This window comes from Paramormyrops kingsleyae, chromosome 10 (assembly GCF_048594095.1).
Source record: "Paramormyrops kingsleyae isolate MSU_618 chromosome 10, PKINGS_0.4, whole genome shotgun sequence".
NCBI classification, from domain to species: domain Eukaryota; kingdom Metazoa; phylum Chordata; class Actinopteri; order Osteoglossiformes; family Mormyridae; genus Paramormyrops; species Paramormyrops kingsleyae.
In genome coordinates this window covers 22,463,285-22,481,018 of record NC_132806.1, presented here as the reverse complement: position 1 = coordinate 22,481,018, position 17,734 = coordinate 22,463,285, and the positions used below count along the sequence as shown (strand labels likewise).

Sequence of the window (17,734 nt, the reverse complement as noted above, 5' to 3'; positions counted from 1 at the left end):
ATCCTCACCCCCCACAAAGTTCTAAAACAACCTTTAAAAAGAGTAACAAGTCCACTCCCCCACCCCCCCATTGCACAAATCAGCAAGATATTTACATCATTTAAAGCTCAGACAAACTACAGGGATTTCAGCTCACCTTCACACGTGACCTGCGTCTAACTTGCAGGAACTGCGTTCTGAGGCATAATGTAAAAATGTGCACACAATCATACCAGCACCCCCTGATCTCTGCATTATACACGCATGAATTTAACAGTAATACATCAGCACTGACTTTCGGGTGGTTCTTCATAGCACACTAACCTGCACACTAGAGAAGAACAGAACCATCTTAACAGAACCCAGCAACAGTTGCTGGAAAAGTAAATTAAGCATATTACTGGTTTACTTTGTAATGCAGGCAGACAAAGCAAGACCAGCATGTCTAACTGGCTGTATTTTGTGTATAGAATGTTTTATATTACAATAAGTTGTCACATAACATATATACAAGAGATGTAATATTCAGGTAGGTGAGATCAGGACTAAAGTTGTTTATTGTAAAGTTTTAGGAACATTCTTGCAACAGTTGAGAAAAAAAAAGCAAAAACTGTACAAAAAATGTCAAACTTCATTAACAAAAATGTACCAAACCTTGGCTCAATCTGATGTAGCATTAGGGATGTGGGAGGGAAACAGCTGTCTGGAGTCTCCCTGCAAGGGCATTGTGGGATGGAAGCAAGAGACCCTGGCCACAGGCCGGTGGAGAAGCAGCAGTCCGTGGGTGCTGGCTGGCTGGCTGGCTGCTGTGTGCAGACGGAGGGGAGGCGAGGGGGATGAGGTGGGATGGTCAGTGTTTACTCTTCTTTGCCTTTTTGTGAGAACGGTGTGGGGACCTCGAGCTCGACCTCCATGACCGTCGGCTCGGGGATGGAGATCGCGAGCGCTTGGACTTCTTCGGAGACTTTGATTTTGTTCTTTTGAAGGTGAAGGAATAAAAGGAGAGAGAAAATTTGACATTAAGTCACAAAGCTTGAGCGATGGGTTCTCGTAACAGAATCGGTAGCGGCAGGTTCTTACGTTGAGGGGGACCCTGCCTTGTAGCGGTCCGTCCTGTTCTTCTCCTCCTCTTCTCCTTTGCTCCGCCCTCTGTTCCGATCTCGGTCCTGACTCAGTTCCTTGCTCTTCTTCCTGTCCTTGTCCTTGCTCTTGCTCCGGTCATCTGCCTTGTCTCGCTTCTCGTCCTTCTTGGCTCGGTCTTTCAACTTCTGTGCCGACTTCTCCCTCTTTTCCAGGTCGTCCTTTTCAAACTCCTGTGTGTAAGCAAAGAGGAATGAAAACCTTTCATTCTAGTGAGGGGATTGAGGCACCTGGCGTGAACCCAAAGATACTCGTGGTTAAGAATAAAGCAGTTTCCCACAATCCGGTCCTCGGGGACCTGCAGACAGTCCACGTTTTTGCTCCTTGCCAGCTCCCTACCAGTACTTGGGAGGGAGCAAAAATGTGTACACTGGCAGGGAGCAAAAATGTGGACCATCAGTGTGTCCCCAAGGACCAGGTTGGAAATCACAGGAATAAGATCACTGGTAAGACAGACACACACCTTCTGTAGCAGCTTATTTCTGTAGTGCTCCACCTGTTGCTGTACAGTCTTTCCTGATTTCTTCGGCCTTTTTCCAGACTCCAGCTCATCCTGGAACTTCATTACCTTCACCTGATTGGGGGGAGGAGTTTAAAAATATGCCAGCATAGGCTCCCCTGTTCCAAATCCCCCCCATTGGCTGATGCGTTTTTTCTTCTTTTTATGCCCTTCCTCGGGATTGGTCTAAAGGCAATTCTACATGCCATTATGTTTTATCATTCTAGATTCTGAATATCATTAGTCTACTGGATAGTTCTTCATATGCAACATAGATTTCCATTTGAGTACCAGTATCTGATTACATGTGGCATTTCTTTCAGTCTAATTCGAAGCTTATAATTTGTAACATATCAAAAGCTTTTTGAGTGGTGACCTACAACAGCGCTGCAAAATAATCATGCCAACAATCAAGTACCAAAACACGGCTGGTTAAAGCTTTTAGGGCCATTGGTAAGCCTGAAGACCCAGACAGAAGACTGGACATTCATGACATTCAGCCGCATGCAAAGACCGTAGTTTAGGAGGCCACAACTGGCCCACCCAATTATGGGGCTGGAGTTATGGAACTTACCTCCAGCTCCCGCAGCTTGGTCCTCTTGCTCTCGGACAATTCGAAGTTGGTCACGGAGCTTTTAAAATCGGCACCTTCAAACTTCGAGGGGCTGCAGGAGTCTTCATCGCTGCTGTCATCTGTAGAGTCCCTGTCGACGTCCTTGGTGTCGGCACTACTGGAATGACCAAAAGCGTTTCAAAGCGGTGCATCCGCTCAGAGTGCCGAGAGAAATTCATTAAGAAATTCATTCAATTCCTTACCTTACATTCATATTGTCTTCAGAGTCCTGGTCTTCAAGCAAGTCCCATTTTGATTCAGTGTTTGCTAACATCATGGAGTAGAAATTATGTGAAACACAGAACAGTGTAGGAAAGCTGTTTATATCATAGAAGCAGCAAAGTGTCTTGTAGAGTTGGTGGCCATGCTACCTTGTGGCAGGACCTCAGCGTCATCCACCCTCTCCCACTTGGACAGAGCGACTCTGGGGTGCTGGACACTTTTCTCTTTATCAGAAGCCTCCTCCACTAGGATGAGAGAGAGAGAGAATTCACAGCAAACTGGCGTCAGGTTACATTGTAACCATGGGTAGGTACGGTCCTGTAAGCTGAAGGTTTTGGAGGACCCTTACATGGGTGCTACTGTAATGGCGCTTTCCCACTTGCACACAGGAACCGAGTCGCACCCAAGCCGTACCATGAAGAGAGACTAGTTACAGCGCAGCTCCAGTTCATGTCGGTTTTCCACTGCAGAAGGGTCAGCACGGTAAAGGTGTTGCCAGGTTTGGAGAGCGATAGCAACGTCCACCCGAAGAGACACTTATTTACCGTTCACATGGTGTACATGACGATTTACTATGTGCAGTTATTATTAATTATTTTCCGCTAGCATATCTGTGAGAATCGCCGTGTTATGTAAGCATCAAACACTAGCGGAATTAGCATTTGCTTGTGTAAATCTGCATTGCCTGTCCATTCTGTTCATCTGTTCTATAGTACTTTTTCAAGTAGGAGGTTGGAATTTTCCAAGTTCTGAGTTATTTGGAATGCATTAATACATCGCGATGTCCAACACTAATAATTAATAATATATAGAATCTGCAGTTCTTCCTCCAGATGATCCACGCACATCGACATAGATCACTGCATGGAATCTCTGCATTTCGATCAGATGGTGGACCAAGTCGGTTTGGTCACGTTATTAAGCAGGGCTGTGTCAGCACCGGTATGGATCGGGTACGGCTCGGCTCATGCTGGCAGTGGAAAAGCGCCATAAGACTTTAATAAGCGCCTAACTTGGACCAGCTATAAATGGATAAAACAGCACATTGCTCTGCATTAGAGTCAACTAACAAGCTGAACATAAAGGAAAAGTAATACAAATCAGCTTTGTGCGGCATCAGGTAACACCGGGAGGGGATTGGGGTCACATACGTGGCATTCCATCGATGTCATCCATAGTGTCACCCAGGGGGACACCATCGATATCATCTACGGGCACCCCATCTATGGAGGCTGGGTCCCAGGGGGGGCCGGCCAGGGGAACACCGTCCACATCCTCCAGAGGGGCGCCGTCCAGGTCTGGGGACTGGATCATACATACATTTAATAAGCATGTTTTTGGGTCTGCCGGATCTAGTCAGGTGAAAAGTTACATAAGAAAAACTTGAGAATCGAAAACAAAAATATCCCTATAGCCAGTGTAGAAAATGTAAAAAAATATCTGAGGGACAACTTTAGCCCCCACTGGGGGCATGTACAATAATTTGGGGGGCATTTTTTTTAAATAATAAATGAATAAAGTTTCTTTTTAATGTAAAATGAGCCCAGTAATCACTACCTTGTGCCAACATGAGTAAATAAATAGCATATTATTGCTGTTCCTAAGAGATGAGTGCAACCATCTATATATGTTTAGAATACTATGTGCATGTGAGAGAAAGCAGGCCAAAGACTATTTAGGCTTTTATTTAGCTAATTGCCTTAGTTTATCTATAAAGCAATGCATACATATAAACTATTTATTTAAAAAAAAAAAACCATGATATTTTCAGTTTGTGGTCTTTTTAAAACATCCACTTTAGAAACTGCGGAAGATCTATAAAAATATAAAAGGCAGCATTTTACAACCGTAAATGCAAACTGCTCCCTTCAACAAAATCAAGCAAATATTGCAAATTCTTATTCAACAATGTTTTAAAATCAAACAAGAACCAATTATTCTTTGCCGTTATGAAGTACTCCATGAGACACTTAGTGAACAGTTTGATCCCTGGGAGTCTGTGCAATGTCACAACCAAAGCTCTCGCATGGTTTACAACCAGGAAGAACATAAAATCAGGGTTAAGAGATTTTCTAACACACAATAAAAGGTATATCGATATAGACAGCATTGAATCATCCTATATCGTTTTGAAAATGTATAGATAAACCATGAAAAATCTATATACTGCCCAGCCATTGGTGACTGTAAAAGTTGCTGATAGGTGGGTGGCGAAGCCATGGCTAAGTGGACGATCCATAGCCACGCCCCTAGCAGAGATTGGTCTATTCAATTATGAACGACTTCATTGAAAAATACAATTGGCCTCTGCTCGGTATGGTAAGAGCGTTCCATAGTAACTTAGTTACGATTACATACTTATGTACCAATGTAGTGTGACGAGCAGCACTGCTTGTACGAATGTGTTAGACATTAAATGAAATGTACAGAGATAAAATGATGGATTAATGAAGGATTATGATATTGGCCTAAACCGGTAACTATATATAGTTGTCTAAACTGAATATGGTTTGTAGGGACATTCTGAGATTTCTTGGGGCATTTTTGCCCTTTGTTCCCGTCAATTTCCAAAGCTACCTACGGCGATGAGAATCTCACCTCTGACCTCACAATCACCTCTTCCCCTGCCTTCACCAGGCCCAAGAAAATGTTTTGCAGCTGGATCAAGTAGGATTCTGGGTAAATGGCCCAGTCTTCCCATGCCCGGAAACATGACATGACCTTTTGCTGGTAAGAAGAGATGGGAAGGAGACATAAGGAACAGTATATAATACCTTAAAGGAGCTTAAAAAACCAACGTGAGTCAGTCGCTGATTTAAGAGCAGGTCACCTTGAACTGCTCGGCCTGAAGCCTGGCCTGGACATTGCGATACGCTTCACTGATGTCTCCGAATATCTGGGGCAGTTTCGCTTCGAAGCTATGAGGGAGGCAGAGAAAATGCACACACGCACGTTTGACGGCAAGCCTTCTCCCACGGGCCACCCATGTTAAAAATACCTTCAAAGATGATGGCACTTACTATTTTCGATAGTAGGATGCGTTGACAACTTTGGCACACGAGTTGTACAAAATATCAGATACCAAATACAATCGTGCAATCTGCAAAGAGAACAAAAAAAACAGGAACACAACACATAATGCAGATTTCGTGGGCAAAGTCAAATTAGGCACCTGTCACACCTTCAGATCTCACTCGCCTTATTTTCTCAGAACAAAGGAGAAACGTTTCTAGGGTAGCAGCAAGAATCCCTATACAAATTCTACATTCACACAAGCTAAAAGTTTATAAATCATTTATTGTATAAATAAAATAACCGTAATTCGTACCCAGAATAAACAAGGGGTGGAAAATTCGACCCAAGTGCCCCAGGTCGGCTTTGTTTCGACTTGGAAGCTTGATAGCTTCATTTAAGGAGTGATCATCTGACCAGTAAGTCACCTCACTTGGTGCTTCAGGTGTAACCGAGATGCTAAAAAAAATTAAAACGCAAGATCCAGAATTTCCCCACCCTGGGTGTACAGAAAGTAGTAGTAAAGACCTTTTTCTGAAGAGGGGTCTGGAGTAGCGAGAGGGACTCCGCGATACAGCCCACCACCTCCTCAGCCGCCTCCGCCCTCTCCAGACAGAACACCATGGCGTCGCCGATGTCCTCTCTGGATGGCGTCAGCCCTCGTAAGATATTCTCCAGCCTGTCTCGATGCCTGCGAAGAGGAAAATCAAAACGGCTGTAGTGTTTAATCTCAGTTATAGACTAAGACTACCGTGCCAAAGGGCCTGCTGGGGGATTATATTAATTTAAAGTACAAAACCAACCCTCATTTTACATTCTGTAATCAATTCGAACACATTATGCAAAACGGATAAAACATCATTATCCGAGTTAAATATAAAGTGCTTTCTATTAAAATTTACCAATAAATTTTATTGAATGCTGCAATCCACTTGTGTTTTCAATAAAAAGCAGAGACCCATATAATTCAGCTTTTGCTTAATGGGTTGTATTAATTAACAACAGGGTGCAGGCTGTATACACAAACATGGCCTGTATGACTTCACTGCCTAATCGCCATCTGTGCAGAGGGAGGACCACACAACAGAAACACAAGAAAAAAGACTAACTTTGAAGTACCTGCGTCATGATTACAAACACAGCCACAAAGGTGAGTCATACTGGGTTGACTGCCAATCAGCAGTGGGCTTATGGGTCTGATAATCAGTTTTCAAAGCAACATTGAAGCAAACTAGCATTTTCAGAGAGGCCAAACGGTGCCCCAATTGCACTGATCACAAAACAGCTAAACTATTTAAATTTTCAAGAGGAACACTCTAAAAAATTGACGAAAGCTTGTGGCAGACACTGAAATTGCACCGGCAAAGTGAAACAGCAGTCACTAGTCAACACTCACTGATAGGAGTGGACTAGTATTTAACAGGATACACCTATAGGCCCTTCAAATTACACCAGAGCTAAATCAGTAACTTTATGACCCACAAACTGCACGTTGCGATCTTCACAAAGCTTGAATTAAGGGCAGGGATGCCACAGAGAAACTGGCGGCATGCAAACATGAGCACAGAACTTAGACCCCAAGCAACAGGACAAAAAAAAAAACTATTATGGTCTGATGAGTCATCGGTCACCCATTTCCCCCATATAGGGATCACATATCCTCAATCCACATACAGTGCTCACACAAAGTCTTGGTACGCTTGCTTAATTCTGTAATAATGTCTGACAAGCAGAATTTAACTTGCACATACCTTCTACACAGACAGTTTATTTTTATTAAGTGTCAGTCTCATTCAGATCCGTTCTTGCCATTTTATTAATTACAATTATAGTCATTGGCTCCCAAAGGGATATTAAACACAAGTGTTTGGTGTTTTATGTTACTGCAATGGTGTTACTAATTAAAAAGCACCCAGTGATGCTTGTCAAGGAACTTTGAACTCAGAACAGAGAACTCTTTTAGAACTAGGAATTTGGGTTTCAATTTATTACTACTTGAAATTAATGTTTTACTTCAAAACTTGCAGTTATTTCTAATGTGATTTATATTTTTTGGAAACGAATGAAGTCATGATTTGTTATAAAACCAATAAATTTGCAATATTTTTACTGAATTAAGCAAGCATCCCCAGACTTTCTGTGAGCACTGTATATTGCTAAGAGTACGCCAGTCACGGAAACGCCGTGCTCCGGAAAATGCTACCTGACGTTTTTTTCTGCCAGCAGGCAAACAAAAGTCTTCCTCTTCACCACAGCAAAATTTTTAGTTTCACTCATTTCTCAATTTATGGGTGTCTGTGAATTATATATATATAAATATAAAAACTGCAGCCTGGGTCTTCTCCGTTTCTCATTAATGAAGGGCTTCTTCCTTGCTTTATGGGACTTCAGTCCTGCTTCTAGGAGCCTGAAACACACTGTCCTAGCAGTGCACTTCACACCTGCACTTAATGTTTCCCATTCCTTCTGAAGGTCACTTGATGTCGTCCTACGATGCATGAGAAACTGTCGGATAAGACAACAGTCATCTCTGGCATTAGAAAATCACTTCTGCCCTGTACCTAACTGGTTTTTGGTTGTAGCCAGTGTCTCCTGCTTCACATTGTGGGATACATGAAGTATCTATCCACCTAGATCTATCTATCCATAGTTATTATTTTCAATGATTGCTCTGCATGGCCTTAAAGGCCAAGGAACATCAAGCCATCTTATAGGATGAGGTGAATGACCTCCAGTGCCGGTCGCCCCATCAGCCAAAATAGGTTCCCGCCTAAAGCACAATCTGGGGTGCTGATCTAGCAAGCGTCACTCTGGCTAAGAGCGTCCACCTGTTCCTTGCGTCAGTTGTGGGGGGGGGGGGGGCGGCATGCCTAGGACTCCACAGAGACTTTGACTAGCACTGATGCTGCCCCCCCCTAAACACCAGATCAAAACACAAGCTTTTTTGGGTCACAGATGGTATAAAGTAGATCAATGGTCCGATGCCCCACTACCCACAGCTCAGGAGGTGTGTGACAGCATTCCAATGAAGACTGAAGCCGCTCTCAAGGCAAACAGTCACCATACTCCTCGTCAGTTCCCTAAGATTACTATATTGTTAGTAGGGCTGTCACGTTTTGACCCATATTCGAACATTCGTTTGGTGGGAAAATATATTTTGAAATAGCTCTACTTTCCCTGGCAACACCTTTGCGATCTCACTGTACCGGCTGTTTACTGCCACATGACGGCAAGGATAAACGTAAACAATGCAGACCTGTCCTGGAGAGTGTGCTTTAAGCATTAAACTGTGCGGGACAGTGTAACGGACACAGCACAGTCATTATTAGTAATGCAAAGGGAACACAAGACTATTTAAAAAAATATTTACCCACTCTGACCTTAGGGGCTCTGTAAAAATGTGACATTCTACAGGCTCTTAAAATACTGAAAAGAAGTTTTTTTTTGGGGGGGGGGATTGGCATATATTTAAATGAATTGCGTGACATTTGAAATTTGACTGACCTTGATTTTTGAAAAAACTGACAGTCCTAATTGTTAAGCGTCTTATTTTGCCCCCCCCCCCCCCGTATGTCACTGTTCTTGCCAGGTAACACACAGGGACACCACCTAGTAGGTAGCATCCAGCTCTCACTCACTCTGCCTTCAGCTGCCCTTTCTTCAACTCCTCTTCCTCCTCCTCCTCCTCATTGCCATCCTCGCTCCCATGCAGGTAGGGGTTCAGCGCCGGCGGCCGCCACAGGGATCCTCCGCGGAACATGCGGAAGTCCGAGGTCCGCCATTCGTTGGGGGACTCGCCCTGGACGGCAGTGACACAGTATGGGGACACGTTTCAGTCCAAAGCTGCCATCACCGCTGCCAAGCTCACCGTGACCATACACTCTGCGTCACATGCTGTACTATCTATACTTCCACAGTCAATCAGTTCAATACCAATGTCACTCATTAACAAAGCAGAAGCTTTGGACATTTCTAGCAAATCTGCACTGACGATACAGTGCTAGTATATTGGGAAATGAAAAAAAATTATACATATTTTCCTACCTGCAGGATAGAGAACAGTTTCCATCTGTAGTACACATGTGCTTGACTCTTGTTGTCAAACAGAAACCTGGAACCACAGACAAGCATGAGCATCAGGAGAGACTCAGAAGAGAGAACCAAAATACCCCTGGCTGATTAGGCCCCACTGTAGTGGAACTAAACTTATTTGTTCCTCTGCCAATGACCTCCAGTTGAAGGACACTGGCAAAATACTGACATTAGAGAATAGCGGCTCCGACTTGAACTGTGACTGTCTCTAAAAGCCAGTTTGCCACTGGAAAGAGCTCACCGGTCAGCTAAGCTCCTCATTCTGACCGTCACCCTCCTGCACATAAGCTTTATTAATGTTTCTTACCTGAAGTCAGGGTTGTTCTTCTCGTTACTCATGATAATGGCTTCAAACATGGGCCCCTCACGCACCACAAACTCTATCATTCTGTGGATTAGCCCTAAAAGGTTTCTACAGAGAGAGAGAGACAAGAAACGGGTTAAAGCCCTCATGACAACACGTCCAACGGCCTTGCACAATGCTCTTCCCTCACACTACCTCTACTCTCCCTCTTTTCTGTTACACCTACAATACTGTGGACATACATAGGAAGGGGCCAAGGCTCTGCTCTGCTCTGAACTGGGAAGTAGGCGAATCTGTCCTTTGGCTTGCAGTGGAGATCAAGAGCGGCGGGAGGTCATGCAGTGTTTTTACTCGTCCGCGTCTGGGTAACATGCATCCCTATCCCCCTCAGGAAATGCTCCGTATACGAAGTAGACCAACTTCTCTAGGGATAGCATTGCTTACTACTATTAGCTACTACAGGCTTTCATCTAACCTGACTCCATGAGGTCCTCTCTGCCGACTACGCTGCCGTCTCAGGGGCCGCATGGCCATTCCAGGTTCTACTCTAAAATATTTACTGCCACTGTCTTTAAACCAAAAATAAGATCAAGGCATTGAGAAGTATCACTACAGACTGACCCGCTACATGGTCTTGGAGAAAAAAGAAAAAAAAAAAAGTGTGTCAGGATTAAACAAAATTTTGCCAGCGGGACTCATGGCAGAAAAGCTACAAGTAACTATCTTAACTCCACTGAAGCTAAGGACTTCCCTCAGGAGAAGAAAAAACCGTACCCTAGCTGTCCTCAGTCACAGAAGTCCCCAATTCTCTGAGCAAGGAGGTGTCTGTTTTTAACAGCTGCTCCTAGCTAACACTTTTAAAAACACTGACATCCCGTCGGCAAATCCGGAGTGGAACAGCAGGAGAGAAGCGACTTTAGCGTCAAGATCCTGGAGCACTAGACACCTCACAGAGAGACGGCCAGGAGCCGGCTTTGCTCGTAGGACTGGGGCACTTTCTGCCTCACGCACAAAGAACAGACTCTCGGACCTCTGCCCTCTAAAGCTCTGTGTTCTGACAATGGCTGGTCAGTCGTAGTAGCAGTAGTAGTAAGAATGGATAGAGAGTGTACCTTTCTGTTGGGATAACCACTTTGACTACGGCTTCGGACAGAGTCTGTACGTGAAGTCAAATCAAATAGTGAAGATATAAAAAAAGTGAGTATTTACAGACGAAACTGCAGGATATATATAAAACACATCATGGCAATTTATCACAATTGCACAAGAAATGTAATAAATGTCAATGATACATATTCACTAAACATGATGCTTCAGAAGATAATTGCAAAAATCATAACTAGGAATCCCTCCCGCCCACTGAGACAGTTACAAATTGTCACTAAAATCAGCCACCATAATAAAAGCCTGCCAGTCTGCACTCACACACTGCAGTGATGCTCCAAAACTCACTATTATCTCCACAAGCCTGTTATAAATCTTAAATGAAGAAAAAAAAAAAAAAAAAAACAAACAAACAAAAAAAAAAAACAACCAATCAGCCACCTTCCCTCATGAACTTTACCTTGTCGAACTCATCCTTGGACATGTTTAAGGGCTTGGTGAAATCGTTGCGGAATCGCTCCCGGGGCTGAGCGTTGAAAGGCAGGCCAGAAGGGGGCGGGGGCGTGGATCGTTTCAGTACGCTTATGGGGGTGTACAGCGGCTGGGGAGGAATGCGGACAGCTTTCCCCCAGCCTAGCTTCATTTCGAAGCCCATGACCACTTTACCTGCCGTGAGGAAAGAAAAGAAAAAAAGAAAAGAAAAAAGAGGCAGGAATTTCATAGATGTTCATGAGTGGATGACAGGCAGCAGAAGCCCTCTTACTCATCACTGCGCAGCAAAGAAAGGCTCCATTCCAACAAAAATATGAAAATTAATAGAGTTTAAAAAAGTGACATAGTGCAAAAGACTTCTAATTAATTTTTCCTATACAACTGTCTAGAAATAGTTGTACCACATCAATCCAGATTAAAATCAGAGACTACCCTGCAGCACCCTCAAAAAAGCCCAGTTTCCTCCAAATCATGCTGCTTGACATTTTTCAGATGAATAAATTATATTCTGGCTAAATCCCATTCAAGTTATCTTACGACCATCTACTATTAGCTCATCTTGGATGGTTTTCGCAGAGCAAAATAGATACAGTAGACTTGTTTTGATAAATAAAAAAAACATTTTGATGTTAATTCAAAAGTAGGACACCACAGTACATCTTAAATTGATCTAAATCGCATCCAATGTGCATCAAATCATTTGAGAGGAAGAGATCCACACCCATAACTCTCACAAAATCCGCTCCTTTGCTGAAAATATGAGTTTTTGAATGCTCTGTCCTAACCATGAGCTTTATTTTTATTGTGAGATTATGCAAAGCGTTAGATTTTATGTAAATTCCTGTCGCATTATACTGAAAATGCCTATATTTTCCCCCTTCTACACTAATTGCAGAAGCAGGAGTTGAGAATGCCCCTCTTGGTAAAGTCACGCAACATACAAAAAAAACCTTCCACACAATATGTGTGTGTGTGTGTGTGCTCCTGTCACACAGTGGAGTATTTTAACAACTCGGGTTAAGTGTCCATACAAAACAAACTAGAATCTTAAACAGAAAATACAGATACACAGAGATTCTAAACAATAACAATGGAAAAAGACAATTTTGTGCACTGTATGGATTTTCATTATCCTGACAGAAAGGGCGTGTGGGATTCCTGTAGTGCCACGAATCACGGACTTGTTTAAACCAATGGGAAGCAATACAGTGACCAACTGTAAGATGGCCGAACCAGTATATGGTTGATGGCACAAGATAATCCCACCCAAGCATGCTGCTATACCAACAGCTGCAATCAATGAATGTAGTTGGTCATTCCATCGAGGGTTTATCCCCGTCTAGTGCCCTATGGCAGCGTTTCTCGATCTGCTCCTCTAGGACTTCCAGACAGTCCACATTTTTGTTCCCTCCCAGGAGCAAAAACATGGACCATCTGGGTGTTTACAGTGACCAGTTTGAACAAACACTGCTCAATGGTGCTTGGGATAGGGCCCAGCACCCCACAAAGATGACTGGAATTACTGGTTAGAAGATGGATTAATTTAATTTGTGAAGTAAATTTTATGTGACAGATTATAAAAGAGAGGCAGAGAAGGTCAACTAATAATCAACATCATTCGACCAACAGGGAGCATGAGCACATGGGCGCATGGGCACCGCTTACCGTCCAGCGCCGCCAGCGCCCGCTCGGCGTCTTTGCGCGTCATGAAGGCCACGAAGCCGCGGTTGGTGACCCTTGTGCGCTCGTCATCGGTGCGCGGCCACATGATCTTCACGCTTGCCAATGGGCCAAACTTGCCGAACTCTTTACAGAGCATTTCCTCGTTCATCTGAAACGCATCACCCCAAGGTCTTATTCTGGAATGAAACTAAAACTAAAATGCACATTAAATGCAGAAATTTATCGTCACATCATCGGTTTCTGTTCTGCACCATTTAAACTAAAGACAGAAGCACATCCCCACATACCTTAGGATTAATGCATCCAATATAGAGATTGGTGGTATTAGGCATTCCAGGGTCATCGTCAAACACTGAGGGAAGGAGAGAAAGATGAACAAATATTCTCTGCAATATTAGTACTGTTTTCCAGCAAACTGCAACAGTCCTTCACGAAGAGCTGCAGATGGGAGTCTCAGCCTTACGTGACCGTCGAGACTGTGGCAAGTCCAGGTCGGAAAAGCCTCCGGGGTCATTCTTCTTCCTCTTGTACCTTTCCTCCCGTTCTTCTTGTATTCTAAAAATCGAACATAGACGGAAAAAAAAAATTATTACCCCTGACCGCCACGGCACACTCGCTCACGAGTCACAGCTCCCCAGCTGCTCACGTGCAAAAAACCGTGGCCGCAAACTGACGTACTGCTTTAGCTCCTCTTTGAAGAGCTCAAGGTTGCTCTTCTTCTTTTCTTCGGTCTTCTTTTTCACGAGCTGAGAGCAACAGAACACAGGCAGGTGGTGAGCGAGACCTCGCCGTGCAAGGCGGTGGGGATGCTGTCGAAGGAGAGACCCCAGCAATGACACCTACTGGCTTCTTCTCGGGCGGCTGAGATGATAAGACATTCTGAGGCAGCGGTGCGAATTTAGTGGTTGGTCGGTAAAGTTTGCTCTTCTTCACCTCCGCAGCTTCTTCCTCTATTTGGAGGAGACAGATAAATTTAAAAAATTCTCGCTGCTCAAAAGGCCACTTTTGGCGGTGGGCCGATGCAGTTCCGCGGGATCGGCTTACCTTTAGTGGCGTTGACGACCCCCCCGCGCACAAACGTCTTCACCCCGCTTCTCTCATTGCTGTCGAAAGATGCCAAAAACTCCTCAAACACCTCAGCCGCCTTCTCTTCTTCCTGTTGGAAAGAGGAAAGCGCGTCATTCACAGCGCTGCCTGATAAGTTTGTTAGCCATGCCCGTCTATTATAATGTAAACATGAGCATTTCATGAACAATACCACCAAGACCTACCCAGCAAAATACTTATGAAACAGAAGAAATGGAAAATAAATGAAATCATAGATAAAAATCCTACTATGACCACCTAAAACTATATTAAGATGGTAAGCAACGGTCAATCTGAAAACTCAGATCTGATGACAAATTAGGCAGTTGAAGCTAACGGACTTGCAAAAAGAAAGTATAGTAGAACAATTAAAGCTTGCTACTACTTCCATTTATATTTTTAACCTAAATTCTCTCTGAATTGGGAGTAATCACCTTTTTCTTCAATTCCTCTTGTTCTTTCTTGGTCAGGGTCCTCTTAGCGATTACGTGTTTCCCTTTTTTGTCAGCCATATTCCCACTGCAGCAGCAAAAACAATTTTTTTGCACTGAAAACGCATTATGCATTTATCTGTTGAGTGCAGATAACTTTTAAAAGTCTTGAAGCCATTCACATATTTTGTTTTCCTTGCGTTCGACTGCAGCTGCTTAACACATTAAGTAAATATACAGTTAGGACACATGCATCTCACTGCAAGGGTCAAAAAGCAGCCTTTAAGTAATTTTAGTACAATATAACAACTGTAACTAATACAGCAACAGTTTCCGAGTGTCGATCGGGCCTGATGGTCTCAGTGCCCGGCGTCGGTGTCACACATAAACACCTGTAGCGCTCAGGAGGTGTATATCTTAAAAACACAGACATTTAAAGAAAACCGTGACAGGGATAAGTTAAAAATCAGAAAAGCCACAAACAGCTCAATCACAGAAGCAAACTTGCAAAAAAAAGGGGGGGGGGAGAAAACCCCACACGTAAGTCAGTGTTACGAGCACGCCTGCTAATGGTATTTTCAGCCAACGAAAGCAAATCCATCACCAGAGATGTTAGCTTAGCCCGCTATGCTAACTAATTCCGAGAGCATAACCGAAACTGTGGGTGCTCAAGCCCGCCTGCCACAATAGCGCACATTTACACCGCGGCATGGTAACGCGAAACCCATCTTTTCGTGACCAGATTTCACAGAGGCTAACAGGCTAAACAGAAAGCTACAGCGGCAGCGCAGCTAGCTGGCACGGCTCTTCTGCACCGTCGTGCAAAATAAACGCCGGAGATGCCCGTCATCCGAGACACGAATTACTTCAGCGGGCAGGTAACATATCACGCTTTGCAGAAAGTAGCAAAATACAGAGAATACGACGTACAGAAGTGTTACCCAGAGCTGAAATTACGCACAACCGTTTGTTATTGCTCCGCCATGTTGAATTTGCTGGATGTATGAGAAGCGGGCCAGTGCCAATCGAGGAGAAGAGGAACCGCATGAAAGTCCTCTTCTGATTGGTCCGAGGCGCCACTGACGTCATCACGGAGCCCTGCTGTCAAATGGCTTCATCTGTGTTGACACTCTCTTTTCTTACTATTCTTTTTAAGGTACGCACATAATTTAATTATCTTAAAAATGCAGCATAACATTCAGTCGCAGCGCGATGTTTATTGAATCTTTTACTACTCCAATATTGAAATAATATCCTTAGTGGTCTTCTTGACGAAAATCGGCATCTTCTTCGTATATCCTCACGCGTATTCTGCAACAGCATTGTTTTTCTATATTTTTCATACTTTATTACATTCTTGCCATACAGTAACCCTAATACACTCTTACATTTACACGCACTCGCTCCCTGTAATACTTAGGCGGACCTGGGTTATAGTTCTACAAAACAATGCACAAGTCCTGCCTGTAAAGTAAACGATAATGGAGTTGCTTACAGTATGTTTATTGGTTGCATATCTAGGAGAAAATTAGTTATGTATGTCAACCAACCGTAAGCAGGCTTTACGAACGTTACTAAGTTGCATTGGTATGCGATATTTACACCTGCTGAAAACGCAGACCAATGAAAACACGAGTTGTAGACAGTTCCATATATATTAACATGGGACCCATAATGTTTCTATTGCGCAAAGGGTAATGATGTGTACGTATCTTCTCAGCCAATTATCAAACAGAACTGCTTCGATTCCCACAATGCACCACGGGAACAGGGCAGAGAGAAACGGTGGAGGCGATATTGTAAACCCAAGATGTGTGGCTGTATGCTTTACTTTTTATTCCCAGACAGTTATTGTGTTTAAACTTAACGGAGTGACAACGTAGAATTTCTGTTCCTTATTTCATGTTAACGTATGTTCCACGTTTTCCAACCTTAGCTTTCTTTGACATTTTTATTTTGTCTTATCTAATTTCTTAAAAACCCTATTCTGTTGCTACAGCTGGTTTTAGACAAGCGCCATATTGGACACCTGGAGCTATTGTCTTGGAAGTCGACTTGCGATTCCCAGGTCCAAATTACAGCGCACAGCAACGCCTACCGCATTAACGCTTTTTGAGGATTTCTTAAGACGTGACGTTTAATTATCTAAAATTCTCTTATGCTTCGACAGCAATGACGCCTCGTCAAGTTTATCGCTGAACCTGAGAGACGGCCCCGCCCTCTCAGCGGTCTAGAGCTTTGTATTTCTTATTCAAGATTCTATACAACTTGGTCACTAGGTGTCGCCTTTTTACAAATACAAAGACAGTTAATGACAGGATTTATGGAACCAAATAATAAAACCTTATTAATTCCTGTGGGGAAAATCTATTTTCGGCGACCGCATCTTTTCTCAACGAGACGCACAGACAATATACATGTGGGAGCAAGCTTGGGGGTCACAGCACAGGGTCAGCCCCAGCATGCAGGGTCCCCGGTAGCTGGGGGTTAAGGGCCTGTTCAGGGTCCCACTGATATCTGACTATTCGGCCGACTTGCCGATCACAGGCGCAGAGGTTTGGTACGCGGAGTCACACACTGCCCACACACATTAATGTGCCAACACCTGTCTGTCGCCCACTGGTCTGATAAAATCACAGTAATAAAGTCACATTATTTTCTTCAAAAGAAAAATCAAATCAAATATGGCCTCAACAAGGGTCCTCAATACGGTCTATAGGTTGTACCCATGACTAACATATTCCACTACATAAATTTGTAAAGTCAATTTTCAACTTAGTATATATTTATTAATAAGTTCATTATTTGCTTTAATCCGTTTTAAAATAGATGCATAGCATTATGGATTCTACGAGCTTGTATGACAGACTCCCAAAAATCATTATTTCACCTTAGAAGTATTTAAATATGGAAGACGGCACGGTTTTATGCAACAAAGTTTCGTTCTTGCATAAATCTGCAACACGAGTTCCTTAAGCAAGCGCTATGATTTTTTACGTTTCTATTTTATTGGAAAAAAATCTAAGCTGGGGAGGCCTCGTTCTGTAGGTGCCAACGCCCTTTTATTTAACATTGAA

At 43.4% G+C, this 17,734-nt stretch overlaps 1 protein-coding gene across 2 annotated transcripts; it reads right to left on the bottom strand.

The window, feature by feature from the left end:
- Nucleotides 1-518: 518 nt before the first annotated feature.
- On the bottom strand, nt 519-16,150 carry LOC111859777 (U2 snRNP-associated SURP motif-containing protein). 2 transcript variants are annotated; one of them, XM_023842762.2, is made up of 24 exons: nt 15,588-16,150; nt 14,661-14,745; nt 14,185-14,296; nt 13,984-14,090; nt 13,819-13,886; nt 13,604-13,695; nt 13,428-13,492; nt 13,123-13,288; nt 11,426-11,631; nt 10,974-11,017; nt 9,865-9,969; nt 9,510-9,576; nt 9,104-9,264; nt 5,994-6,156; nt 5,474-5,553; nt 5,284-5,371; nt 5,052-5,180; nt 3,605-3,758; nt 2,603-2,698; nt 2,435-2,498; nt 2,193-2,346; nt 1,583-1,693; nt 1,060-1,292; nt 519-956 (listed from the first exon to the last, which is right to left on the bottom strand). In XM_023842762.2, the coding sequence occupies exons 2-24, from the start codon at nt 14,736-14,738 to the stop codon at nt 830-832; spliced, it is 2,670 nt and encodes an 889-aa protein (XP_023698530.1). In that variant the 5' UTR covers nt 14,739-14,745; nt 15,588-16,150; the 3' UTR covers nt 519-829. The 2 variants fall into 2 exon arrangements, with proteins under 2 accessions (XP_023698530.1, XP_023698529.1); XM_023842761.2 differs by having other exon boundaries at nt 2,193-2,349; nt 15,588-16,145.
- Nucleotides 16,151-17,734: the final 1,584 nt, after the last annotated feature.